The 27,961-nt window shown below is 44.1% G+C and overlaps 1 protein-coding gene across 1 annotated transcript in view; it reads left to right on the top strand.

The window, feature by feature from the left end:
* ALPK2 (alpha kinase 2) overlaps positions 1–27,961 on the top strand; it is a 311,543-nt gene that overhangs the window by 113,244 nt on the left and 170,338 nt on the right. The window contains exon 5 of the mRNA XM_029579517.1: positions 24,027–27,894. Coding sequence (XP_029435377.1) covers positions 24,027–27,894 — 3,868 coding nt within the window. The remainder of the gene's footprint in view (positions 1–24,026; positions 27,895–27,961) is intronic.

The raw sequence follows: 27,961 nt of genomic DNA on the forward strand, positions 1-27,961 counted from the left end.
CACATTTACCTGTTCAAGTCCATTCATGATTTTGTAGACCTCTATCAAGGAGTCTAACACGTGTGCTAGGACCTGAAACATGATGAACTATGCCTGGGTGGAGTGGAGCGTTGCTGCTGTGCACAGGGCTGGTGCAAGGGTATTAGGCACCCTAGGCAAACCTTACAGCCTGGCGCCCTCCCCCCACCTCCCTGTACACAATTTTAAATTATGCATTTAACACATATTTTACATGAAAAATGACATTCTGAGGTAAAATTAATATATACGTTATTGTGATAATGTCATGCACTATTGTGATGCCAACAAGAAAACTTTGCATCTTAGAATTCATATGGCATCATACCTAATGTGATTTATTTCGGCATGGTCCTCCCATATCAACACAGTACTATCTGCCAACACTCAAAGAATAACAACCCTACCTATGAAAAAGAATACCACAAATATTACACCAGACTCTAAAATATCAATACACCTCCTATCAGGAAACAGAACAGGCCAAGCTAAAACTACTACAGATCCCTACAGAGAAACCACATATTAAAAGAATGCTTCATCTGTCTTTGCATGCAGAACACAAACCCTCACCAAATACAGAATAAAGCTACATAAAGTATAAATAGAAATGTGCAGACAACAACTGAACTGTAAAACGCATCGCGCCAGATGGAAAATGGAAAACAAAAATTTCACCATTCCTCATGAAACAATCAATAAAATGAAGATATATACCGTAAATCATTAATCATAATAGTAAAATCATACTAATAAAATAATTTCGAAACAGCTGATAAATAGAATATCCAATAATTAAAGACTCATGCAAATTTTGAAAGATTTACCAAACACCAATAAAATATTTCAACACATCACATACTACCCAATAATTAAAATGGTAGTCAATCAAGAAAAATGAACTTGAAAAGCCACCTTTACTTACCCTCTCCAGCAGTTCTACTCCTTTCCCTTACAGGCCACACCAGAAGCAGCAGTAGCTGCTGAAGCTGTCCTCACTGTCCTCTTCCTTATGGACCACAACCAGTCTCTTCTGTCTCTCACACACACACACACCAGTCATCTTCCTGATCAGTCTTTCTCACATATACACATGGCACCTCTCTGGCCAGTCTCTCTCAATCACACAATGCTCTCTAGGGGTGTGCATTCGTATTGAACATAAATGTAAAACGCTACTTATTTTTTTTTTTTAACTTAAAAAAGTGATGAGACATAAACGATCGGATTTCCAACTTATTCAACATAGCTATGTTGAATAAGTTGGAAATTGCGATTGTTGATCCAAAATAAAAATTTAAACCCCTCACCTTCCTTAATCCCCCCCCAAAGACTTACCACAACTCCCTGGTGATCCAGCGAGGAGTGAGGACGCCATTTCTGAAATTCTTTGCGAGGAGCACGTGACGTCGACGCCACGTCGGAGTGACGCGGCGTCACGTGATTCCCCGCGGGTTCGTGCCGGAACGCTCGTTCGGCCCAAAAGGAACTTTTGGCCAGCTTGGGGGGGTCAGGAGGCCCCCCCAAGCTGGCCAAAAGTTCCTTTTGGGCCGAACGAGAGTGCCGGAGGGAACTCGCGGGGAATCACGTGACGCCGCGTCACTCTGACGTGGCGCCGACGTCACGTGATTCCACGCGGGGTCGCTTCCGGGATCCTCGTTCTGCCCAAAAGGAACTTTTGGCCAACTTGGGGGTGTCAGGAGGCCCCCCCAAGCGACCCCGCGGGGAATCACGTGACGCCGCGTCACTCTGACGTGACGCCAACGTCACGTGCTCCTTGCAAAGTTGGTCAGAAATGGCCTCCTGACCCCGCTGGACCACCAGGGAGTTGTGGTAAGTCTTGGGGGGGGGATTAAGGAGGGTGAGGGGTTTAAATTTTTATTTGCACATATGGACATATACTCAACTCATTGAATTCTGTTTATGTCCATATTGACCGCAAATGGGACCCCCTTTGGACATATGGACATATGAACTTAAACTTTTGCTCTGCACATCCCTAATGCTCTCTCTCTCTCTCTTACTTACACACAGGCTTTCAATCACACATATGTTCTATCTATCTCACTTCAAACAGGCTCAATCACACACATGCCCTCTCTCACAGCCACAAGCCAGCCAAAACATGTTCCATCTCTCTCTCGCACATATGACAGGGCAAAGGTAGCGCCGGTGCCATTTTCTATCAACGCGCCCGACGCCCGAGAGTGGAAGATCACAACGGGACCCCCCCCACTGGACCCCAGGTAATTTAAGACATTTTAGGGGGGTTCGGGAGGGTGGGGGATTTATTTTAAAGGGTCGGGGTGGGTTTTAGGGATGTTTTAGTGTGCCGGTTTTCCCGCCTTCCCCCGATTTACGATTTACACGATATTTATAAAAACAAAACCGCGACGATCCGATTCCCTCCCCCCCCCAGCCGAAATCGATCGTTTAGACGATCGATCACACGATACACATCTCTATTGAATACTGCTGCTCTACACAGCAGGGAAACACTGCTGCTCCTGCTCTGCTTTTAGGCAAGTGCACAGTGTGCACCAAGCATTAAAGGCCCCACAGCAGGAATCCACAATTTTGGTGCCTCCTCATGATTTTACATGGCCAAGTATTTAAACCTCAGCCATGCAACTCAGTACTACCTCAGTGAAAATTGTTTGGTATAGTTTTGTCCAAGCCTGTCTTCAGCCTGCCTTGCCTTCATCCAAGCCCATCTTGCCTTCATCTCTGTCTGTCTTGCCTTCATCCAAGCCCGACTTGTCTTCAGCTTTAGTCACAGTCTTCAGTCTGCCTTTGTCTTCATCCTCAGTCACAGTCTTCAGTCCGCCTTCATCTTCCATCTTCAGCCTCAGCCAAGTCTTCAGCCTGACTTTGTCCAAGCTTGTCTTCAGTCCATTTTCAGCTTTGCTTCGTCTTCATCCTAGCCTGTCCTTCGGCTCTGTTCATAGTTACAGAGTTCTGGACCTTCTCTTAGTCTGGCCCATGCAAAGACTCATTCACTCACTGTTGGCACAGACATTAGGCCTCTGCCCCCGAGGTTGTGTCAATTGCACCATGGCAAGAGGGGGCTCATGCTTACATCACTTGCAACAGGTTGCTGAGGCCATGAGCTCAGTGAACGCATCCCTGTGATGGGTCCTCACTGCCTTGGCCACCCAGATATAAGAGCAAAAACATCTGAAATGAATAATCTCCTGAACAGGCTCATGCAACAGGCCCAGCAGCAACTTGATCAAGTAAAAGGGTTACTACTACCTTATCTCAGCACTTAGATATGATACACATCCAATTTCTGGGCCCAGCCCCAGTACCAGCTCTGGTGAACCCTGCTCAGCATCCATCCAAACCATGGAATCCATGATACAGCTCCCACCACCTCCAAGGTATAGTAGTGATCCTAAAGGTACAGAGGGTTCCTCAATGTTTGCAAGATGCATTTCAAGCTACAGCCAGTTCATTTTGTTCTGATCATGTCAAGATTACATATATCCTTTCCTTGTTGGCCAGTTCCGCTCTTGCCTGGGTCTCTCCCTTGTGGGAACAAGATGACTTGCTTCACAGGATTTTGGATAACTTTAGACAACAGTTTTGCCTCATCTTTGACCAAACCAGGTGTGCCTCACCTGCTGCCACAGAACTTCTTCGTATTCATCAAGGCACTTGCTCAGTTGGTGAGTAAGCAGTGGAATTTCGTACCTTGGCTTCTGAACTCAGTTGGAGCAAAGATAGCCAAATTGCCATTTTTTTGGCAAGGATTATCAAGGAGATTAAAAGATGAACTAGCAGCTCAGGACCTTCCCCCATCCTTAGAAGTTCTTATTGTCTTGGCTTTTTGAATAGATCTTAGCTTACAGGAGCAAGCTCGAAAGAGGAAGGCCTCCCACTGGACCATTCCTATGGCTCCCAAGTCTCTGAATCACTTGGAGTCCACCCTGGAACCATTGAGACTTGTTGCATCCGAAGAGCTCATGCAATTGGGTAGCACCCAACATTCAGTAGATGAAAAGCAGAGGTGAAGATTGTATAATTTCATTCCCGTACTTGCTTATTCGGATGTCTATTTAACAGTCTTTATTCACCTTTATATAACCGCTTACTGTAGACCATATACGCTACTAAAGTTGCTTGAAAAAAGGTGAACACACACATACTTTTCAATACACGAATAAGGTTATTTGTTATTTGTTATTTGGTTAAATATTATTATTACTTTCTATGTTCCTTGTAATAATGTTCAATGGTTGATTGTTATTGTTTCAATGTTCTATGTAAAAAAAACCCCGGTCTAACCTCCCAGACCAGGGCAACCTTCTTGTTACATGTAAACCGGATTGATTTGTATTGCATACAGGAATTCCGGTATATAAAAATTAAAAATAAATAAATACATAAATAAAATAACCTCTGCCTCTACTGCACTGATCAGGGACTTTTTTTAGCCGGTGTCCTGAGAAACTGGAAAACTCCATAAAGAAAAGTCTAGTTGGGAGGGCAGTTTTTTACCATCCTGTTTCTTCTCCACAATTAATGGTACTGGTGTCCCTCACCTTCGCGAAAAACTCAGTTCAAACTGAGGCCTTAATCTATTAAGGCCTCAGTTAGGGCAGCTTTATCCAGAACTCACTGTTACACCAATGTGGATGCCCTACTACCAGTTTTGACCACTCCTTGTGTTATTTCTTCCATCTACGGAGAACCCTTACCCAGTCACATGACTGTAGCTACCTTGCCTATCACTATGCAGATAGGGTCTCACCAAGAAAACCATCAGTTTTACATGTTATCTAAGGCATCCAGTCCTCTTATACTTGGATTATCCTGGTTCAGACTCCATCAACCATCCATTGACTGAAGCATCTTACAGATCAACCACTGATGTCCATCCTGCCAGCAGCAATGAACTGCTTTGCTGTTATCTCTGGGTGCTCTGGCACAGACCACCTCAGCTGAAATACCAGATCTGCTGCTCAAGTATACATGCTGTTCCAACTTATATTATGAGACATGACCAGGAACCCTAGAGTCTTGCAACTCTGCTGACTTCTTCAAACATCCAAAGTCCATTGTTGTGGAGGTAGAAGCCACTGGTAAGACAGCAGTGGCTGTCCTCATCCAACACGATGATCCCAGAATCTATAAGTCACATCTTTCCCCTGCCTAAGGGTCCTTGTCTGTAGAGCAAGACCAGTCCACAAATGCATCTTCAATACAACCTCAAGATGAAAGAAACCCTGACGTCATATTGAAACTTCTGAGTTCCCTAATGGTAAAGATGTACCTTCAAGGTCTCTCCAAAAGGCAAAGGAAAGAGGCTTGGGGAGGGGACTTAGAGGAAGGGGTAGTGTTACGTTTACAGCTTGAGAGATGGCCTGATGAGCAGCAACATTCACCCAGATGCCACCAGCCAAATACTGTCACTCCACACAGCAGGGAAATTCACAACTCATGCTCTGCTTCTAGGCACATGCACAGCATGCATCAAACTATAAAAGCCCAACGGTGGGAATCCATGTTCTTGGGGTCTCCTGATGACATCACATGGCTGGGTATTTAAACCCCAGCTGTGCAATATAGCTCTGCTTCAAGAAAAGGTTGCCTGTCTTGACTTTGGTACAGCTTCGTCCAAGCCTGTCTTCAGCCTGCATTGCCTTCATCTAAGCCCATCTCATCTTTAGTCTTTAGTCTTCAATCCACCTTTGTATTCACCCTCAGCCACAGTCTTCAGACTGTCTTTGTCTTCATCCTGCCTTTGCCCATGCCTGTCTTCAGACCATCTTCAGCCTAGCTTGCCCTTCAGCTCTATCCATAGTTACAAACTTCTGGACCTTCTCTTAGTGGGGCCCATGCAAAGCCTCTTTCACCCACTGTCGGCACAGACCTTAGGGTTCTGCCCTCAAGGTTGCGTCACTTGGACCATGTCAAAAGGGGCTCACACTTACATTGCTCGCAACAGTTCTATCCACATTAGATTACTGCAATGCACTTTATATAGGCCTTCATAAATACTTTTTACAGGCTTTACAGATTCTTTTGCATGCAGCTGCTAGGCGTGTAGCCTGCTCCATGTACATAGCTCTCCTGTTCTGCAGCATCTTTATTGGCTCCCAATAGAGCAGAGGGCTGGGTTTAAGAATCTGACCCTGGTCTATTAGGTTCTGAATGAGAATAGTTCTGCATATTTGAAAGATCTACTTGCACTTTATTTTCCAAATCATGCTCTATTTTCTGTCAATCAACAACTGTTGCCTATTCCTGGTGCAAAAGCAATCCATTTACAAGAGATCAGGAGTCATGCTTTATCACAGGTTGCTCCTTCACTTTGAAATAACCTCCTTCTGGAGTTGCATCATGTTTCAGATTATAAGTGTTTTAGGAAAATTTTAGTGAAGTCATTGTATTGTTTTTAATCCATTGTTTTATTGTGAGACTATTTAATGTTGAATACATGTGTTATAATCTGCCTTGAACAGGTGTGCAGGGAACGTGGTGGACTAAAAATTGCTTTCCTAGTCAACATCTTTTAAGTGCTTAGTTAAATGGCTAAAGATCAAATATATTCACTTTTTTTGCTCTGAGAGTTTTTCTCAATAATTTATTTATCAACTGCCTTACCATAAGTTACACCTAAGAGAATTTATAACAGAACAAATAGTCACCAGAAAAACTTTACAATAATAAACATTTCAGATCCCATCTTTACATCACTAAAAATCACTTTAAAGCCCCAATATAAACCAACATAAATACAACCACCCTTAGTACCCCTTTCTTCCTTTGTACTACATAAATAGTTCTCTGCCTTCTCTAGCTTCATGACCACTCATTGTGAAGTTAAACATAAACAAATGAGAATTTCCTTCCTCATTCACAGCTTTCTGTATCTTTAATGATTTTTCTCTTTCCTACACTAATCAAAATTTGTTTTGCTATTAATTAGTACCAGTACCAGTCCAGTTGTCTTCTTATCTAGCTATCTCTTACTGCTCCTCCATTTACCATTCATTTCCATCATTTTTGTCTTACCATATTGAACCTTTAGAACAGGAATCCTCAACCCAGTCCTCAGGACAATGCATATATACATGAGATACATTTGTATGCAATGGAGGCAACACATGAAAGTCTGTCTCATGCATATTCATTCTGGACATCTTGAAAACCCAACTGGCTGGGTGTGATCTGAGGACAGGGTTGAGAACCAATGCTCTAGGTCAAAGTTCCACTGGCATTACGGAGCTTATCACAGTTTTGAAGTAGATATAATTGGGCAAATTCTAGCATTCAGACTACTGTAGAATATAATGTTTATTTTATTTATTTATTTACTAACATTTTATAGCAGCACACATTCAATGTAAATCCTAGATGGCATAAAAATTATTATAGCGCATAATACAATTCAATCTGACAATAATAAAGAATAGCAACTTACATGGATGCCACCAGATAAGGATCAATAGGCTTACCTAGTCTGACCAGTTGTCTACCTTACTGGATCTCTACTACTTTGGGCAAATGAGAATATGCTGTAAATTTCCATACTTAAACCAACACTAGCCTATCCACATCAAGCCTTTTACTAAGCTATTTTACTCTGTCCCTACCACTGTCCTCAGTGGAAGCAATTTTATAAACATAGCTAGGAACAGATTTAGGATTTTTCTGCCCCTAGGCACTTTTTGGTGCTTTCACCCTCCTACCTCTTATAAAGGTCTGTTTCAGGGTAGCAGATGGCTGTTCTTTGCCAAATGAGATTCAGCAGAGCTGGAAGGCAGCAAAGCTTAGCCAGCCTGCTTGCCCTAAATGTTGCTGCCCTAGGCAGAGCAATAAAATCTCCCAGAGATTTGCACCTGCTTTTTCTGTGGATGCTTTTTCCCTTCAAAGCAACATATGCAGTTTTGAAAATACAAAACTGAATGCAATGTTGCATCTCCCAGTCTATCCCTGTCCCAGGAACATCTACACTCATGGCCCGATTTTAAAAACCAGGCATGCGTTAAAACTGGGAGATATGCGTGGAGATTTTCAAAGGCCCGTGGCCATGAGCATAACTCCTGGTATGCGCTGAAGAACCAGATTAGAAAAAAGGGGTGTGGCGGGGGCGGGGTCTGGGCAGGGAGTTAGAAGGGGCAGGGCATGGGAGAGCTGGGACAGTGCCTGCGCAACCTGCAAGTGCTCCGGAAAGCAGGTAAGTATCAAAACAAAAGTTCGTTAGCGGGGTTTTAGGGTTTAGGGTGGGTAGGGGAAAAGGGAAGCAGGTTAGCTAGCGAGTTTAGGAAGTTCGCTCCCAGTCCGCTCCTTTATTGGAGAAGACTGGGAGGGAAATGGGGAAAGGGCCTATCACGTCGCCGCATACATCTTATAAAATTTCTCCCCCTTACGTGCGCGCTGATATAAAATCGGGCGCACATGTGTGCATGGGTAGCGGATTTTCTAGCATGTGTATGTTGACTCACACACGTTATAAAATCAGCGTGTCCATGTGCACGCGCCGGGAACCGCACACACATGGACACCTGCACAAGGGTATTAAAATATCCCTTTCAAAGCAATTATTTAATAACAATATGCATGCTATTTGTTGCGATGCGGCTGTGGCCAGAACCATGAGCCGCCTCTCACCTTCATCTCTGTTCCGACCGGGCCGCAGCCTGACTTCGTGGTGTGGTAGGCTGCATCCCCGGACTTTCCTGGCGGCAGGAGCCACCGCCGCTCTGCGGCCCGGAGGCCACAGAAGCCTCGGATCCTTGCGGCTGGGGCCGCCATCTTGCTGGCACTGCAGGAGCCATGCTAGGTCTTTCCAACACGGCCTAGAGGCCGCTGAAGCCAGGACCTGTCCAGCTGTGCTGCCCCCGGACCTCTCATGCATGGCTGAGGCTGCTGCCGATGTCGGGGCCTGCCCTGAGGCCCAGCTCTCTGCTCTGTTTCCTCTACGCACAGCGGCAAGCATGGCCGCGGTCCAGGGTCCTGCCCCTTTCCTCCTAGGGGCGGGCCCACAGCTGCTTCCCTGATTTAAAGGGCCAGCACAGGTGTGGCCCTTATGGAACTCCTCCCAGGGAGTTGCCTCTTCTGCCTACTTAAGGACTCTTCGCCGAGTCTGTCTTCGCCTTGGCAAGGGATCAGTCCTCCCTAGGACTTCTCTGGCTTGTTCCTGCCTGGCTTCCTTGATGTCTTCGTATCCTGATCCTGATGATATCTGCAGTATCCTGATGTTCCACTCCTGATTCCGAGTACCCTTGCCTCTGGAGGTTCCTGTTTTTATTGTTGAGGCTCCGACCCTCAAGTTCTCCTGTTCCGACTTCAGAGGATCCTGGGGGTTGCTCAACCCTTCCTTGTGTCTCATCCTGAGCATGCCCGCTCCCCTTGTGGTCCGCGACCAGCCTTCGGGCTATGTAGGGCGCCTGAGGGACTGTGCTCGCCCGTCTCGTCTATTCCAAGTTCCAAGACCTCATCTCGTCTGTCCCAAGTTCCAAGGTCTTGCCTCGTCTGTTCCAAGGCCTTCAGCTAACCTGACCTCTGTCCGGCCTGCCTCCTCTGCTGCTCCCTGCGGCAGGTCCGAAAGGACTGGGAATGGTCGGAGCACCGTTCAGAGACCACCATAGCATTGGTGGTCTTTCCGGGGCTTGCAGGTCCAGCAGAGGCTCCGGCCCTCCAGATTCCTCGTGTCCACCCAGAGGGATAGTCTCACCTCAGGGGCACACATCTTGTCCCGCGCTGAGGAGCACCCCCTGGCACTCCTATCCACCGAGCGCAACACTGTTGAACAGAAAATGTACTTTTATATGTAGAAAGGTTAGATAATTTTCAAAAAAAGAGCCTTTTTTTCTGAATAAATAGCCATTTAACCATATAAATGATCTGAAAATTGCCTTTTATTTTTATTTGGATTTTTGTTCATTTTTCTTAAAAACTCAAAAAAGGAATGAAGCAAAGCATAAATACATCAGAATCCCCATCCCCCAACAATAACCAGATGGACTTTAAACCTACTGCATCTGATAAAATTATAATAAGGGTGAGTCACTTGGATCCATCCCCTAAAATAAAAGCCCACAGCCAACTGCGCCTCAGTATTCAACAGAACATCTCCAGGCTCCATCTAAAAGCAGCAGGGACAGAACAGTAAGGCTCAAGATCAGCTTATTTAGTCTAAATCAAAGATTTTTATACATAAAACAAAAAGAGCCATGTTTTTTAAAGTCCTTGAAATTTTACAAAATCAGAGCAAAGACATTGTTTCATCAGCAAAGCATTCCAGATTTGTGGAACTGAATACTAAAAAAATCTGATTTCTGGTTTTAGATAGCCTGGCTGCTTTTACAGATGGAATGGAAAGAAATCCTGCCTGGCTAGAATGAAGGACACATTGTGGTATATATATTTTACTAATAGTGCTATGATCCATTCTCTTGTAGCATTTCAAATGCCATTGATAAGACCTTAAACTTGGTCCAAGATACAATTGATAACTATGTGAATCGTTTTTATAACGAATTAAAATATCGTACGATATTTCTTAATTCGTTGTATATCGGTAAAATCGAAAAAGGATCACATTTCCCCTGATTTTTCGTGAAAACTCATTTTTCGGCTTAGTGCGCGCTAACTCCCCTTAGCGCACACTAACAAAAAAACATTTATTTTTGTTATTTTTTGTTAGCGCGCACTAAGCCGAAAAACGATTTTTTACTAAAAAAAAAAAAATGCTGATCCGCGGGAAAATGAGATTTTCCCTCAGCCACACAAACCCGAAAGCCCTAATGATCGGGCACCCGATGCACATCCCTAATAACTAATGTAGATCAACTCATCACAGAGGAAATACTGCAGCCATAATTACAATTCATTAATAGCTTTGCTGCTGAATTTTGAACTATCTACAGATGTGCTATCATTTGAAATGAAAGAAAACTGAACAAAATTTCATTCATTTTTTGGTTTTCATTTGTTTTGAAACTGTTACCACTACCATTAAAAAAAGAAAAGAAAAAGCCACCTGCTTTGAGTCCCTCCTCTGTTCATCAAACCTGCTTAAATAAAAGGCTCCTTGTGCCCCCCCCCCCAGGACCCTCTGACCTCTGCCACCCCTCCAATCTAATTCTTATCCAATCAATGGATCTTTCAGGGGCAGGAGCAATCCCCAGTCATTCCTGCCTCACAGCTCCAGGATTTCAAATTGGCAGCCAGTCCAAGGCTGGCACCATTTGTTGCAGTTGGGTGCTGCAGGCAGGATAGTGGACCCTTGGGCCGGTCTACCCAGGGTGACAGGGTAGGCCGGGAGGCGGAGCCACAGGCTGGCGGTGTTCACCCGGGAACCAGGAGCCCCCCAAGAGGAGCCCGTAGGGTCCTGGAACCTTGGGACTTGGGATATCAGCTCAAAGTCAAATAGCAGATAAAGCCTGGGCAGGGAGTGTAGTAAGAAAAGTCCAAAGAGTGAAAGATAGTCTGTAGGCCGGCAATGCAGGTCGAGGGCCTGCTGATGACAGGATAGCGGGCGGCAGCAATACCTGTAGTAAGCCGGACCGTGAGGCAGGGTTTGTAGAATACTGGACCGGGAACAGGCTGAAGGCTGAGGTAGAGTCGATAGCAGACTGTGGACTGGAACAGGCTGTAGACTGGGAGGGTGCAGCTGGCTGTGGATAGGAGCAGGCTGTAGACTGGAACGGAGTCTGTAGCTGGCTGTGAACTGGAGCAGGCTGTAGACTGGAATGGAGTCTGTAGCTGGCTGTTGAACTGGAGCAGGCTGTAGACTGGAACGGAGTCTGTAGCTGGCTGTTGAACTGGAGCAGGCTGTAGACTGGAACGGAGTCTGTAGCTGGCTGTGAACTGGAGCAGGCTGTAGACTGGAACGGAGTCTGTAGCTGGCTGTTGAACTGGAGCAGGCTGTAGCGGAGTCGGGAACGGACCAAGGTCAGAGGCAGGCGGCAGGCTGAAGCGAAGTCAAGAACGGACCAAGGTCGGAGGCAGGCGGCAGGCTGAAGCGAAGTCAGGAACGGACCAAGGTCGGAGGCAGGCGGCAGGCTGAAGCGAAGTCAAAGGCAATCCAAAGGTCAAGTCAGGAACGAAGAACAGACGATGCGCAACTCAGAACTACTAGGCAGTAGTGAACCTCGTTGCAAGGCAAAGAGAAGGCGCCCGGACGCCGGTTATATCAGGCTTAGGGCGTGGCGTCATAGCACAGGTGGAACCTGACTTCCGGGAGCTGTGCGCACATAGTGTGCGTCCTCACACGCGCGCGAGGCAGCAGGGAGACAGGCAAGCAATGGCGGACGCCACGTGGAACCGGCAGGACCGCAGGAGTCCCGGGCATGCGGAATGCGGCGTTTCCAGCCGCGGAGGTGAGCACTGTTCAGAGCTAAAGAAGGGGAAGCGGTGGAGACCACAACACCATTATCTTATATGGCTGACGGGTTATGAACTGGGTTGGAGGGGAAGGGGAATATTGGAGAGGTCTAGAGTGCTGGAGGAGGCCTTTTATTTTAATGGATTTGCGGGTAGGAGAAGGGGACACTTTATTTTGCTTGTTTATTTTGAATAAATACAACAAAATAAAATAAACACAATGAAAAAATACAAATGAAATTAAAAACAAAACAAAACAAAAAGGGACAGATTTTAAAAGGGTTACGCGCGCCGAGTCTATTTTGCATAGGCCCGGCGACACATGCAAGCCCCGGGACGCACATATGTCCCGTGGCTTTGTGAAAGGGGCATGGCGGGGCCAGGGCGGGACCCAGCACAGCAGCCATGCCAGAGGCATAAATAACAAAATAAAGGTGGAGGGGATTTAGATAGGGCTGGGGGGCAGGTTAGATAGGGGAAGGGAGGGGAAGATGGGGGGGCAGAGGGAACGGGGAAAGCCTTCAGAGCTCCCCTAGGGCTCGGCGCACGCAAGGTGCACTAGTGTGCACCCCCTTGCGCGTGCCGACCCCAGATTTTATAACATGTGTGTGACTGATGCGCATGATATAAAATTGGGCGTACATTTGTGCACGCCGGGTAGCGCGCACAAATGTAGGCCACGCATGCAGGTATTAAAATCTGCCCCAAAGTTTTCAAGTGTACACCCGTGTAATTTACTACTGTGATTAGCCCAAATAAATAATCTAGACTAGCCATGAAAGAGATATTGTTGTGTCCATCGGTGCCCGATGCCCTCTCTCCACCCTCCTTACCTCTCTGGCGCCTCCCTCTCTGACCGCGGGAAGATTGACTGCCGCGGCGTTCTTCTGCCCCAAGTCTTCTGGCGTTCCTGGACCAGCTCGATGCTGCTATCCACCATGTTCCTGGAGGCCTAGGGGTGCATGGCCCCGACTGAAGTACCGGAAATGGCACGAACCTCGGGGGTGTCCCCCGAAGATGACGTCACCCGTAATGGATATGTACGGTCTCAGTATTTGCTAACACATCGAGTTAGCAAGGGTTTCACTACCTAAGCTACTCTGCCTCCTCGGACTTACCAGAGGTACCCGCTCCTCGGGGGCCTCGCTCTCTCCTTTGTTTTTCAGGTCACAGTCTGGAACCGGTACTCACTCCTCGAGGGCCCTTGTTCCCAGACTTGCTTCATATACTCTTCTGCCTGGAAGTCATCACTATCAACTATATCAGCTACATCAGTGAGTTACCATCGTTCTCTCTGAGCTTTCCCTGGAACCAGGTACTCGCTCCTCGAGGGCCTATACATTCCAGCGCCTGGGCTTTATTGGGACATTGTGTGAGAGTTTCCATCTGCATACCCTGCCTACTCACTATATCTCAGTTTCTCTACAGCTCAGCCTCCAGGGATGGCTGTTCCAGTATCTGAGGGACTACAGCCCAGCCGGGCTTTCCAGCTCACTACTGCCATCTCTGGTAGTTCAATATATTGTTAATAAAAGAACTAGTGTGTGTCTGTCTCCAAACTCTGAGCCTGACTGGTGGTCCCTCTTGGGATTTTCCCCCGGGAGTATGGTCATCTACCACCGGCCCAAGGATCCACCCCTAACTATAACAGAGATTGCTAATTCCCTAGCAGATTCTCAAGAGATTGCTAACTCCCTAGCAGATTGTGAACAGATATGAATAACAGTTGCTAAATTTTCCTGCTAAAACTGGTACAAATCTGGTGTAATTGTTTGAGAGAATAATAACAATTCCTAGTAAAATCTGAAGTGAGGGGCTGAAAGAAAAGTTGTGCATCAAGAAGAACCCCAAGACTCCTAACCCTATCCTGGACCTGCAATATTGCCTGTAGTCTGGATCACACAAACATACTAAATAATGACACCTTATTACAGCTTATTTGAAATTATGAAAAGTTATATTATCTGTATAATATATGCACAAAACAGACACTTATAAGAACAGCTGTGCCAGGGAGAACTGTTGCGAAAAGAAGGAGCATGGGTGAAGCATATTGGTAGTGGAGTACTGTCTTAGGATGGCTCCTACCCTTTCGGAGGAGGCATCAACTTTGATGATGAAAGGCCGCCTGGGGTCGGGATGACAAGGCACAGTTCATGGAGGAATGCGGCTTTTAAGTTGAGGAAGTCCATAACCGCTTTAGGCGACCACTGTTTGGGATAGGACCCTTTACGGGTAAGGGCAGTAAGTAAGTGGAGGCACCAAGATGGAGTAGTTCTGGATAAAGGATCTGTAATAATTAGCGAAACATAAAAACCTTTGGAGCGGGCGGAGACCTGAGGGCTGGGGCCAATCGTGGATAGCCTTGAGTTTCTTGAGGTCCATGCGGAACCCCTGACTGGACATCACATATCCCAGGAAGGGCACTCTTCTTTTTTCAAACAAGCATTTCTCGAGCTTAGCATAGAGCTGGTTCTCATGCAGCCACTGCAAGACACGGACGACATCCTTGCGGTGTGTTTGCAGGTCCTTGGAGAAGATCAATATGTCATCTAAGTGTTGTAGACTTGCTAGGGAGTTAGCAATCTGTTGTGGGATCTGCTAGCGGGTTAGCAATCTGTGGTGATTTGCTATGTGGATGGGAGGAGCTAGCAGATGAGAAATGCAGTCTGATAGAATCTCCTCCCCAAAGGGGAGGAGTAGCAATCTGTAGTGAACTGCCTCCTATGGGTCTACTAAGGAATGGCAACATGTTATGATGTAGACTGCAGAGTTGGCAATCTGTACCAGCGGAGTACTAGAGATGGTGCTCAGCTGGACAGAAAGTAGATAGGTGAATCCTTGGGCCAATGGCAGATGACAGCGCCTCCAAGAGGGAGTCCTGAGAGGGACCACCGGCTAGGCTGGAGTATGGAGACAGACACAGATAGTTCTTTTATTAAATAGGTAGTATAACCACCAGAGGTGGTAGTAGTGAGCTGGTATGCCCGGCAGGGCTGAAGTCCCTCAGATACTGGAACTGCGACTCCAAGGTTGCTGAGCTGCAAAGAGACTGTAGATAGTGAATAGACAGGGTATGCTGTTATACATAGCCAGTTCTAGATGATAACTAACATAAGGTCTTGAGATGGCTCAGTAGCTGGAAAGGGTTAGGCCCTCGAGGAGTGAGTACCTGATTCCAGGGAAAGCTCTGAGAGAGTGGTGGCAACTCACAATAACTGTATCTGGAATATCTTCTAGTCAATAGAGAATCTTCAGAGTGTTCAGGAACATAGGCCCTCAAGGAGCGAGGGCCAGTTCCTATATACCTGCTGAAATAGTAACTCACAAATGTCTGTACATGCAATAGCTTCTGGACAAGGAGAATCTTCTGAGTATTCAGGAACATAGGCCCTCGAGGAGTGAGTACCGGTTCCTATTAGTTGTCTGAAATAATAACTCACAATGTCCGTCTCTTGCGATCGCTTCCAGGCAATAGAGATTCTTCAGAGGGTTTAGGAACATAGGCCCTCAAGGAGTGAGTACCGGTTCCTATCTGTCGTCTGAAATAATAACTCACAATATCCGTCTCTTGCGATCGCTTCCAGGTAATAGAGAGTCTTCAGAGAGTTTAGGAACATGGGCCTCGAGGAGCGAGTACTGGTACCTTTCTGTAATCTGAAATAGAGAAAGAGAATGAGGCCCCCAAGGAGCGGGTACCCCTGGTAGATCTGGAGAGGCAATTTTGCAAGAGTGAAGCAGCTCCGAAGGAAATCCCGCAAGCATTCCTTTGGGTGCAAGTAGTCTTGGACAGCCGAAGCTAGTCCAATCGGAGTCCTTGCTAACTCGATCTGTTAGCAAAAGTAAAGACCTTTTATGTTGGAAGCAGATGACGTCAATACAGGGGGACACCCCTGAGGTTCACGCCCCTGCTGGTACATACTTCAGAGTGCATGCGCGTGCGTCCTACGTAATCAGGAACATGGTGGATCCGCAGTGTCGAGCTGGCATGGGGACACCAGGGAAAAGTGGCATGGAGACGCCGTGGCATCAAGCCGTCCATCAGGCATGGAGGGAGTCGCCACACAGGTAGAGAGGGTAGAGCGAGAGCGAAAGTAGGCACGAACGCAACACTAAGTAGATTACGACACAGTCATATATCTTGTCCCGAAATACCTCATTCATCATATTCTGGAAGATGGTGGGGGCATTGCAGAGTCTGAAGGGCATCACGAGGTATTCGTAATGCCCGTCCCAGGTGTTAAACACCGTCTTCCATTTGTCACCCTCTTTGATGAGTCAGATGAACTGAAACAAATCACTGTGAACCTGGAAGATGTAGTAGGCCAGATTGACAAACTAAAGAGTAGCAAATCACCTGGACCAGATGGTATGCATCCCAGGGTACTGAAGGAACACAAAAATGAAATTTCTGATCTATTGTACCTGAAGACTGGAGAGTTGCCATTGTAACTCCAATATTTACAAAGGGTTCCGGGACAATCCGGGAAACTATAGACCAGTGAGCCTGACTTCAGTGCCAGGAAAAATAGTGGAAACTATCCTAAAGATCAAAATCGTAGAGCATATAGAAAGACATGGTTTAATGGAGCACAGTCAACATGGATTTACTCATGGGAAGTCTTGCCTAACAAATCTGCATCATTCTTTTGAAGGGTTTAATAAAAATGTGGATAAAGATGAACCAGTAGATGTAGTGTATTTGGATTTTCAGAAGGTGTTTGACAAAGTCCCTCATGAGAGGCTTCTAAGAAAACTAAATGTTATTGTTTGTAAGGTTTTGGGTGGACCCTTGGACACTGTGGTTGCTGACCATGCCCACGGGGGCAGTCCCATGAGGGGCCACAGGTCAGGCTTAGCTTTAGGACACACAACACAGATAGATCTTTTATTAACAGTATTGAGGAGCCACCAGAGGTGGCAGTAGTGAGCGGAGATGAAGCCCGGCTGGGCTTGTAGTCCCTCAGGGCTCTGGAACAGCGATCCCACAATGGCTGTGCTGAAGTGAAGAAAAACTGAGATTGTGAGTACAATGAAGTATATGGAGGGTTCTGGAATAGAGCCTTGTTGGTTGAGTACTCACACAGTGGTTTCTCTCGGTAGGAATCACAGGAGCTGGAGTAGAGGCAGGCCCTTGAGAAGCAAGTACCTGGTTCCAAGGAACAGCTCTGAGAGAGAAGTAGATAGAAACTCACAGATGGTGTAGGCAGCGGTATCTTCCAGGCAGAAGTGAAGTCCAGGCAGTGAGTCCGGGAACATGGGCCCTCGAGGAGCAAGTACCGGTTCCAGACAGTGACCTGAAAGAGGAGAGGCCCCCAAGGAGCGGGTACCCCAAATAGAATAAGTCCAATAATGGAGAGGCAGAGTAGCTAGGTACGGAGAGCGAATCCCATCCGTAAGGAATTCACCAGTATGAATACCTGTTGCTAACTCGATTAGCTAGCAGTAGTGAAGGCTTTTTGAATCCAGGATGCGTGACGTCATCACAAGAGGAGCAACCAAAATGATAAAGGGAATGGAACAGTTTCCCTATGAGGAAAGGCTGAAGAAGTTGGGGCTGTTCATCTTGGAGAAGAGATGGCTGAAGGGCGATATGATAGAGGTCTTTAAGATCATGACAGGTCTTGAACGAGTAGATGTGAATCGGTTATTTACACTTTCAGCTAATAAAAGGACATGGGGGCATTCCATGAAATTAGCAAGTAGCACATTTAAGACTAATCGGAGAAAATTCTTTTTCAGTCAACGCACAATTAAGTTCTGGAATTTGTTGCCAGAGAATGTGGTTAGTGCAGTTAGTGTAGCTGGGTTCAAAAAAGGTTTGGATGGGTTCTTGCAGGAGAGGTCCATTGACTGCTATTAATCAAGTTTACTTAGTTAATAGCCACTGCTATTAATTGCTTCAGTAGCATGGGATCTTCTTGGTGTTTGGGTACTTGCCAGGTTCTTGTGACCTGGTCTGGCCTCTGTTGGAAACAGGATGCTGGGCTTGATGGACCCTTGGTCTGACCCAGCATGGCAATTTCTTATGTTCTTAATTCAAATCAGGTTGTATGCACCCCTGAGGTTGAGTTTAGAGAAATCTTGGCTCCCTGGAGCCAGTCAAAGAGCTCAGAAATAAGCGGTAGTGGGTAGCGATCCTTGATGATTATAGATTTTAGGCCTCGGTAGTCGATGCATGGTTGGAGGCTACATCCTTCTTCCCGACAAAAAAGAATCCTGCCCCCGCTGAAGATGTAGAACAGCTTATGAAACTCTTGTTGAGGTTTTTGCGGATGTACTCCGACATGGCTCTAATCTCGGTAAGAGATAACGGGTAGGTATGCCTGCAAGGGGGCTCTGAATTAGGCTGCAGGTTGATAGCAGCCTAATTCAATGCGATGAGGAGGTAGAGTATCTGCGGCATCTTTGGAGAATACGTTAGCAAAGGTGGCATACTGAGACAGTAGTCCAGGTGACTGGGTAGCCATGGTGGCGCAGCAGAGGGGCGTGATGAGCTCTAAACACCTGGCATGCGGGGCTCCAGCTGGAGAGCTGCATTGTGGACCAGTCAAAACTGGAAGAGTGTTTCTAAAGCCAGGGTAGCCCTAAGACTATAAGGTGTATGGCACGATCCAGAACAAGGAAGGAGAGAAGTTCGACATGGAGTACCCCGGTCTGGACTGTGAGCAGGTCGGTAGACAAGGTTATGCAACTGAGCAAAGGATCCCCTTGGATGGAGGAGAGCAGCAGAGACACCGGTGACCAGTTGACAGGAATGTGGAGGTGTTCCACTAATTGTTTCATAATGAAATTACCTCCGCCCCAGAGTCGACGAGGGCTAAAGTGTGGAATGTCTGGTTGCCCATGGTGAGGGACGTGGCAATCTGTTGTGTTAACTGACGGAAATGTGGACCCCTTGCTCGAGGCCGAGTTGTTGCTGGGGCCGGTTGGAGCTTCGCCAATACCAATCCCATTCCCCGCAGGTTGAGCCTTTGGGTGCAAGGGCCGGCTGGTCTTAGGTGGGCCCCTGTGAAGACGATCGGGTAACAGCCGGGAGAATCGTCCAAAGTCAGTCCAAGATCAAAGCTAGAGGATCGCCGATAACCAGTCCAGAGTCAGGAGCCAGAGAGTCGCCGATAGCCAGTCCAGAGTCAGAAGTCAGAGAGTTGCCGAAAGCCAGTCCGAGGTCAGAAGCCAGAAGATCCATCCGCAGGAACCAAAGGATGGGAGCACGGATAGGAACAGGATTTGGAATGGCAGGAACAGGACTCGAAATGGCAGGAACAGGACTTGGAATGCAGGAACAGGAACCAAGGCACCAACGAAGCACAGAAGACTTCACCGAAGCGAAGCAGACTTGTTGTCAAGTCAAGGAGTATCCAGAGAAGCTTCCTTATAAATTCGGAGAGTCCTGATGTCAGCTATGTTTTCCCGCCGCGGCCCCTTTAAGAGGTGGAGCTCCAGCGAGCGCGTGAGCTAGGGAATACCTGGAGGAGTCGGGGCCAGTGGTGTCAGGGCCCGCGTGGCAGCAGGACGGTCCGGGGAGCGGCAGCATCGGCTTGCCGCAGCAGCACAGAGCCCAACGGAGGACTGAAGAAGCAGACCACGGGTAAGGGCAGGTGCCAGTGGCCCATTAGTGCCAATGGCACTAACACTTGGGGTTGCATAAGGAACACTGCACCCCCGGTCATGTTCAGTTTTTCTTGCACTATTTAATAAAATATTTTGAACTCATCTCTTTTTTGGATGAAATTTTGATCTTGGATATGTCTCAATTTGAGATGTGTAAACATCATAGTGTTTTAATTGTACTACTTGATTCCATTTATCATTATTTAGATCAGGGGATTGATGCTGTGGTAGTCCAGTTGGAACTCACTGCAGCATGTGATGCCATCAGTCATTTGCTCCTGATTGTCATCTTTGAGGATTTCAGATACTTGTTTAGAATGATTCAGTCTTATTTAGATGCTTGCAAACAACATATGATGTTAGGCAATTGTTCCTCTTCCTCTGTGTCTTTGAATAGTGATGTTTTATAAGTAATAAAACAGGGTGCTGTTTTATTACTTATTTTATTTCATTTGTATCTTTTACCTTTAACCAATTTGTTGAGAAATCAGGGTATGTCTTTTTTAATCTATGGGGACAACACTCTGCTAAGTATCCCAATAGGCAAAAATAGAGAATACTGGATAAATCTAATCATTGTTTCTATTTATTTGCTAGATGATTGAGAACTAATAAATGAAAACTAAATCTGCCCAAATCTGAATTGCTCTGAAAAAAGAAACCTTCTCCTTTGTTAATGGTCCCTTTGGTTATATTGGAAGACTCCTGATTGACTCCTTCTAATGTCGTATGTAGGGTATTAAGACTCTCATCTTGAATCGACAGCTCATTTGTCAGTTGTTATTAAATCTGCCTCTTACTTTTTATGGGTGGCAAAGCTACTGGGTCCTTTAATTTCAAAATCAGATTTGGTTACAATAGTGCTAGCCTTTGTGTTGCTAGGTTTAACTATTGGAACAATATATATTTGGATTTCCCTAAATATGCAGTAAATAGTCTCCAGATAATTGAAAACAATGCAGCAAGGTTAATTAATTGCTACCAGAAATAGGATTGTGTAATGCCTCTTTTGGATGATTTACATTGGCTACCTATCTCATTTCAGATTTATTTTAAGGTGCTTACTTTTATTTTTAAAGCTGTTTTCATGGTCTACCCTCCATTCTTATGAAGGAATTGATTTGTCCATACTCTCCAAGGAGGAACTTAAGATCTTCTAATGAAGCACTGATTGTGTTGCTGTCTCTTAAAGTAGTTAAACTGACTGGAACAAAGCAAAGGGCTTTTCCTTTTGTGGGTCTAAAAGACTGGGATCATTTATCGATCCACTTACACAGGACGAATAATTTGCTGGTTTTTAGGGAGCTGCTTAAAGCTCATTGTTTTAGTCTAACTTTTAAATCTAGCTGTTAATTGATATAATTAAGTCTTATTTTTTTAATAACTAATGCAGACATTGTTTTATTTATTATTTAGTATAATTTTTGTTTTATTATGTTGTTTAGAATTGCTGTTATTGAGTCTTTGTTTTGCAAGCTTTTTGGATTATGTATGTGCCTTTCTGCCTTTTTTCTTTTATCCTGTGGATTATAAATTGAAATAAAGTTAATTAATTTAGCTGCCATATCAGATGAAATAGCAATAACAAAACCTAGTACAGCATGGACTTGCCTCAATATCCAGATTCCTCCAAAAAATCTTCAAAAGGGCAATTTCCTTTGATGTCCCTTTAATAGTGACCTACACAGGAGCAATCTACCTCCAGAGGCAGCCAAAGTATAAAGGGTGCAGTTTTGCCTCTTCTGCTGAGATCAGACTACGTTTTAGTTTCACTGGCTCTGCCCTCTCAACAGCACAGATCAGGCTCTAGGGCTCCGTTGAACCTTAGAACAAAACTAAAGTGCAAGTATGATTTAAGAGCTTGGCAGAGAGGAGTTGAAAACGCTGGTAGAACTAACATAAAGATAAATGAAGATATGGATTAATAATTGAGAGGTATCCAATGTCATTTCCCCCTGATGCAGAATCCACTTCGAAACATGGCCCATATCAGGATTTTTTTGTGGCATTCTAAACAAGAAATTTACAGATAAGTTTCATATTTTTTATAAGTTGAAATATTTCTGGCATTCAAGATATATGACAAAGATAAGTTTTCTTTGCAATAAGTATAAAACCAAAAAAAGTTTGAGACCAATGATTAAATACAAGGTCAAATGATTGCTGTTGACTGGTAGTGCCTATTATGATTGATGTAAAAATAAATTATAGAAAATCACCCAGGACTTCCTATTGCATATTCCTTTGTTTCTTATTTTGGTTAGTCCATGATACTTTGATACCCATTTGACATGAATAACTCAATCCTTATATAATAATTTCAATGATTTCATACAAAAAACATTTAATATAATTTATAACTTTTATAAAAGCTTTTCTCCACAATGAATATGTATGAGAAATATTTGCATACAATAGAGGCAGTGCATGCATATCTACCCTCATGCATATTCATTGTGGATATCTTGAAAACTCTGACTGGCTAGGCGTGACCTGAGGACTGGGTTGAGAATTACTATTCTAATGTTCACTATTGACAGAGCACACTAAAACCAAAACCACACTTCCAAATTTAATAAAAGCCTGGACCCCCGAATTCCCCACCCCAAGATCTTTCCCAATGTATGTGCTTGCTCAGGATCTAAAGGCAGCACGAGCGACCCAGAGTCACTCCTGCTCCCTGAAGGCCAAGTTTCAAAATATGCCAGCTAACCCAAGGCCAGTGCCATTTTGGGAGTAACGTAGAAACATAGAAATGATGGCAGAAAAGGACCAAATGGTCTGCCCAGTAAGCTTATGGTAGTATCTGCTGTGCCATGTAGGTTACCCCATGCTTATCAGTTTCCCACAACATAAAACTCAGGGCCCTTGTTGGTTGCTGTTTGAATCCAATTCCCAATTATGCCTTGCCATTGAAGCAGAGACCAATGATGGAGTTGCATCAACAGTATCAAGGCCTGATTCCAAAATGATGCTGGCTTCGGCTCAGCTAGTGCTATTTTGAAATATGGCACCAACAGGGCTCCTTCCCTCATTGGATTCTGGGCATGCGGATAAGCAGAGGGGAGGTCTGGGGGGGAGGGGAGTATTTTTATATTTGGTGGTCCAGGGTTTTCTTGGTGGGGAGGGGGAGGCATGGCTGGAGCTGGCTATTTCTATTTTGAAAATGAATTGAAACATGAACAAAATTATGTTTGTTTTCAGGGACAGATTTAGGATATTGCCGGCGGTAGGTACATTTGGTGTTTTCACCACCCCCATCTGCTATAAGGGACTTTTTTTCATGGTAGCAGAGGGCTGCTCTCTGCCTAATGAGATTCAGCAGAGCTAGAAGGCAGCAAATCTTGGCCAGCCTGTGGCCTCTAAATGTTTACCACTCTAGGCACAGGCATAATGGGGTACCTATCAACAAATCCAGAGCAGTTGGTTTTTCTTTCCTTAGGTTTTAAAAACAAAAAGAAATGAAATTTGTTTGTTTTTCTTTCAGTTGGTTTTAAAAACAAAAAGAAATGAAATAGGACATTTTTCTGAGATTTCCTATTTTGTTTCTAATGAGTACATCACTAGTAAGGGAAAACAAAATCCACAAAAATATGTGCCAGCAGAAAGCATGCTGGGACTTTTGCATGACAGTGCTCAGTTTAAAAACTGTGCAAAACTTTGTGCTACTGAGCTATTGGTTCCCCAGGTATTGATCCTTCGATTAAACACATCTGTAGGCAGCTTTCTCTGGAAGTATATGTTAGCTATTCAAGGTTCCCCTACAGGATCCTGATATAATTCCTTATTTTCAACAGTTTAATCATATCCTCTCCCAATTCGTTTTTCTCTTTGAAAAGGAAGTACAATCTGATAAATGTTTCTTTGTAGGGCAATTTGTTCAAACATTTAACTACTTTAATTTCCCTTCTATGCTTCTTTTCTGATTACCTTTCTCCCTTAACTATAAGACCCCAGAATATTAGAAATATCTATGATTACCAAGCTATTTCTTTCTACTATAATTTGCCACCCATACTGTTTTACATTTCATTTTATTTTTATGTTTTAAGGTACAGTCACAAGACTCTCTTAAAGAATATGGCAAAGAAGGTTTCAAGCAACCAACTGTGTCTTCAGAACCTGAAACAGATCATCCCATGACCCTAATTGTTTCTCCACAAAATGAGGTTATAAAAGATCTTGTCTCAGCTTTAGAAACAAGCTATATTAAGCATCAATCGAACCAAAATCTTGCTGAACAAAGGCTTGACATGTACGAAAATAAAAATGACAACCAACAATTAGTATCCATGAGCAATGAAGACATTCCTAAAATCAGTGATGTTGCAAGTAATGCAAATCTGTCATTCAAGAAGGTAAACTGTTTTGTACAGGACATTTGCTTTGAGCAAGGTGATTTTTGTATGGTGCAGAGAAAAACACTTTGTGCCTTTAAACCCCCAGAAAATATGGGTGAGCAAGGAGTTAAAATTGAAAAGCTCTGTTCAAGCTCTAGCACCAGCAATAACAGAGAAAAGTGTTACGGTGACATGAATCCTTACTGTGAAGCGCCATCTAATAAACTGCTTTCTCAGACAAGTTCCCAAGAGGTTTTTGAAAAGCTAGAGCAAAAAGTTGGAGATTCTCCAAAAGCAGATAATAGACATGAAATGAAAACAATACATGCAAAAGAAATTTCTGATCAAATTGGACAATATGTTGAAGGAGATAGAGGTCAACAAGAAGAAGCCTTGGGGTCTGTGGAAGTGCAAAAAGTCACTTGCATCGAAAGTGCTAAAAATGAATCCCTTAAAGAGCTGCTGACTCATTTACTGCTGAACACCAAGCAAGCTGAGCTTTGTACTGTGCCTGGAGACTCTTCACATGCTTTCACAGCTCCTGAAAATATCAACGATGACCGAGAGATAAAAGAGAAAATATTTATTTGTCATGATAGAAGTAAGAAAGATGAGTGCAAGGATAACATAGATACCTTTCATCAAGCTCAACCCAATAAACTCAATTCTGATGTTATGTCTGAGACATTCATAGAAAAACCAGGATTTCACGATGGGAATAATTTAGAGAAAGATACTGCTAGACATGGTCCGAGAACAGACCATGCAGAAGAAAACTGTGGCCAGCATATTAAGGGAAGTGAAGCTCAACAAGTAGAAAAACTAGAAATTATGGGAACTGGGACTTTTCAAGAAATCACTTGTATCACAAGCTATGGAAATGACTCAGCCATTCAGGGATTGATAAATTATGTGCTGGACATGAGCACCATTCCTATTAGAAAGGGAAATCTTTCTTTGGCATCTATGGCACCACTGCATGTTTTCCCAATTTCAGAAAATCTGAGTAATGATCAAATTCCTGCAGAGAAAAGTCTTGTTTTAGATTCTCATGATGGCAGCAATAGGACCAATAATGCAGATCCTACATATGGAGCTTCATATGATAAATATGTTCCTGCCTTACCTCCCCATCATGCCTTGGAAACATTTCATGAAGGAGGGTCTGATTTATCCATTTCAAATGATGGCGGCCTACAACATCCCCCCAAAAAGCAAGATTTCGAGCACACCTGCATACACAGAAATAGAGAAAACGAAGATTGGGATATTTTTCCTAATGTTCTTGTTGTTAGGTCTGCTCAGTTGAATAGTTTAAGTGGAGCCTTGGAAAGCAATGTGCACAAAAATCCCACGATATTTGACAGACTTATCACAGAACCTGAAATGAAGCTGAAGAAAAAAATAGAAGGCAAAAAGGGCAGATTAACAGAAACTGTCAAAGCAAATAAAATAGCTGTAGAAAACATTTTCTCCTCTCAAGCTAGCAAGGTAGGTGAAGGAGCTGGATACTTCATCACTGAACCTGAGACAGAAGCACATTCACTTCACGTATTAGCAAAGAACAGTGTAGAGCATTTAGATTTTAACCCTACCATAACCTTAATTGATAATAAACCTGTTAAAATTTTTGACTCTGTAAAAAATAATGATCCGGCTAATAGTTCTCTTAAATCACACGTATACATTCCTGTTCATGAAATTTCAAGTTGTAAACATACTCCCGCAGAATGTAATGACCGAGGACGTGTACCTCAAGGTTGTAAGCTACCAGCTGGTGAAAAGGATGCTAAACCTGTAAAGGACTCTAGTGTTGATTTTGTTGAACAGGGATCACCAAATGATGCTTATATTCAGCACAGTCAGGGAGTGAAAATTCACTCATATCTTCCTAAACTGTTGGAAAAAGAAAATTCCTGCAGCAAGTCAGAATATGGCCATAGCAATCAGCATGCCAGTGAAGTCCAACCCATTGCTGAAGCAGTGGATCGAAATTCAAATAGTTTTCAGAGGCCAGGGAATGAACTACAGCTGAATGTATCTGACAGCAATAATCTTTGCAGTTCCCAACTTTTATCATGTTGTGACAGCAATAATTTTAACATACTACCAGCTGCACAAAACTCTTGCATTTTAAAAGAAATGCAAAATGCATTGAAGAAACCCGAACCAGCAGCTAATTTAGAAATACAAAATCCTACTGTACAAGACAAAAAAAACTCTGAGTTTGGCAAGAGCATTTCAGCATCAGCTGAAGATCATTTGTTAACTGACAATCTGTTAATTGGATGCAAATATGAGGAAAAGAGGACGCAGAGAGAAAAGAACGCTTTTGATGTAGATTGTGGCGCAAAGGTTACACACATCGATGTTCCCATACCAGAACAGCCATCATTGCTTCATCCTTCAGAATCTCAGTCTACGTGCAATGAATCAAAAGGAATCTTAATTGTTGCTGAGGTTTCAAAAGAGTTTAGCAAGGGCCCTTCAGCATGTCATCCAGATGATCCTAGCAGCATAGCAACAGATGGCCTGAGCCAAAGTTTTGCAGAACATGAATCATCAGCTGTCAAAAGTGAAGGTAACAGTACAGCAAATGAAACAGGTAAAGTAGAGATGAACGATCACACAGATTGCTCCATCATTTGCCCTCAATATTTAAATCTACAACGTGTCCCAGAACCATCAACCCAAAAAGAAAAATGCACTAGAAGAAATCCATTTAGAACAGAAAGTTCCAATGCAGAAAGTATTCAGCAGCCTGATCCATTGCAGATGGAGGAAACGAGAAAAGAAGAAACTTTCAATTACAAATCAGAACTGAGGCAAGTTGAATTTCATGGGAAGAAAGACAACAGAACTGATAAGGGTATTGCAACTGCATGTGGTAACAAAAAACAGTCAGAAGAAATTCATAATGTTGAAAAATCTGCACATCGCCTCTGCATTCTCAGTGATTTACAGTCCTGTAGCAAGGGCAACACTGCTGAATATTCTCTACCAGCCTTGACTCACTGCACTCAGAAAAGCAAAGTATCATTTCAAAAGTTCAGTGTGCCAAATGCAACAACAACCACATCCAGCAAAACTGTTGAATTAAATAGAAAAAGCAATAACTTTAAATTAAGTGCCACAGAGGAGATACACGGTCCCTTAGTAGCAGATAAGTTGTTGCCCTCATCAAGTGTTCCAAAACACATTCCACAGTTCCAGGAGAAGTTAAGAATAAAAAATAAAGAATCTGACTTATTAAAATCTGTGAATAATATATTGTCTGCAAAACATGATAATAGAAAGGAGCAGAGGTTTAGATGCAACAAAATCCCAGCAAATGCTACTAGACCAGGAATGGTTAAGAGTGGACCTGGAATAATTAATAACATATATTTAACAAAAGGGACTGAAAAGATCATATCCAAACTGACACCTCAGAAATGCAAAGAGGGAAAGAAAGAACATTTTAGTAATAACTTGAGGTGCATTAAAGAAAAGCCAAGCATGGTAACAGAGATACTGCCCAAGAAAGAAGACATCAAAGAGCAAGGAAAAGTAACCGATTCTACAAAAGGCATCCAGAAAGGTATGGAAAAATAGGGGATTTTTTATTTTTTTAAATGTGTCTATGTGGTACCATATGAGGTTCTAAT

The sequence above is a fragment of the Rhinatrema bivittatum genome, chromosome 1 (genome assembly GCF_901001135.1).
Source record: "Rhinatrema bivittatum chromosome 1, aRhiBiv1.1, whole genome shotgun sequence".
NCBI lineage: Eukaryota > Metazoa > Chordata > Amphibia > Gymnophiona > Rhinatrematidae > Rhinatrema > Rhinatrema bivittatum.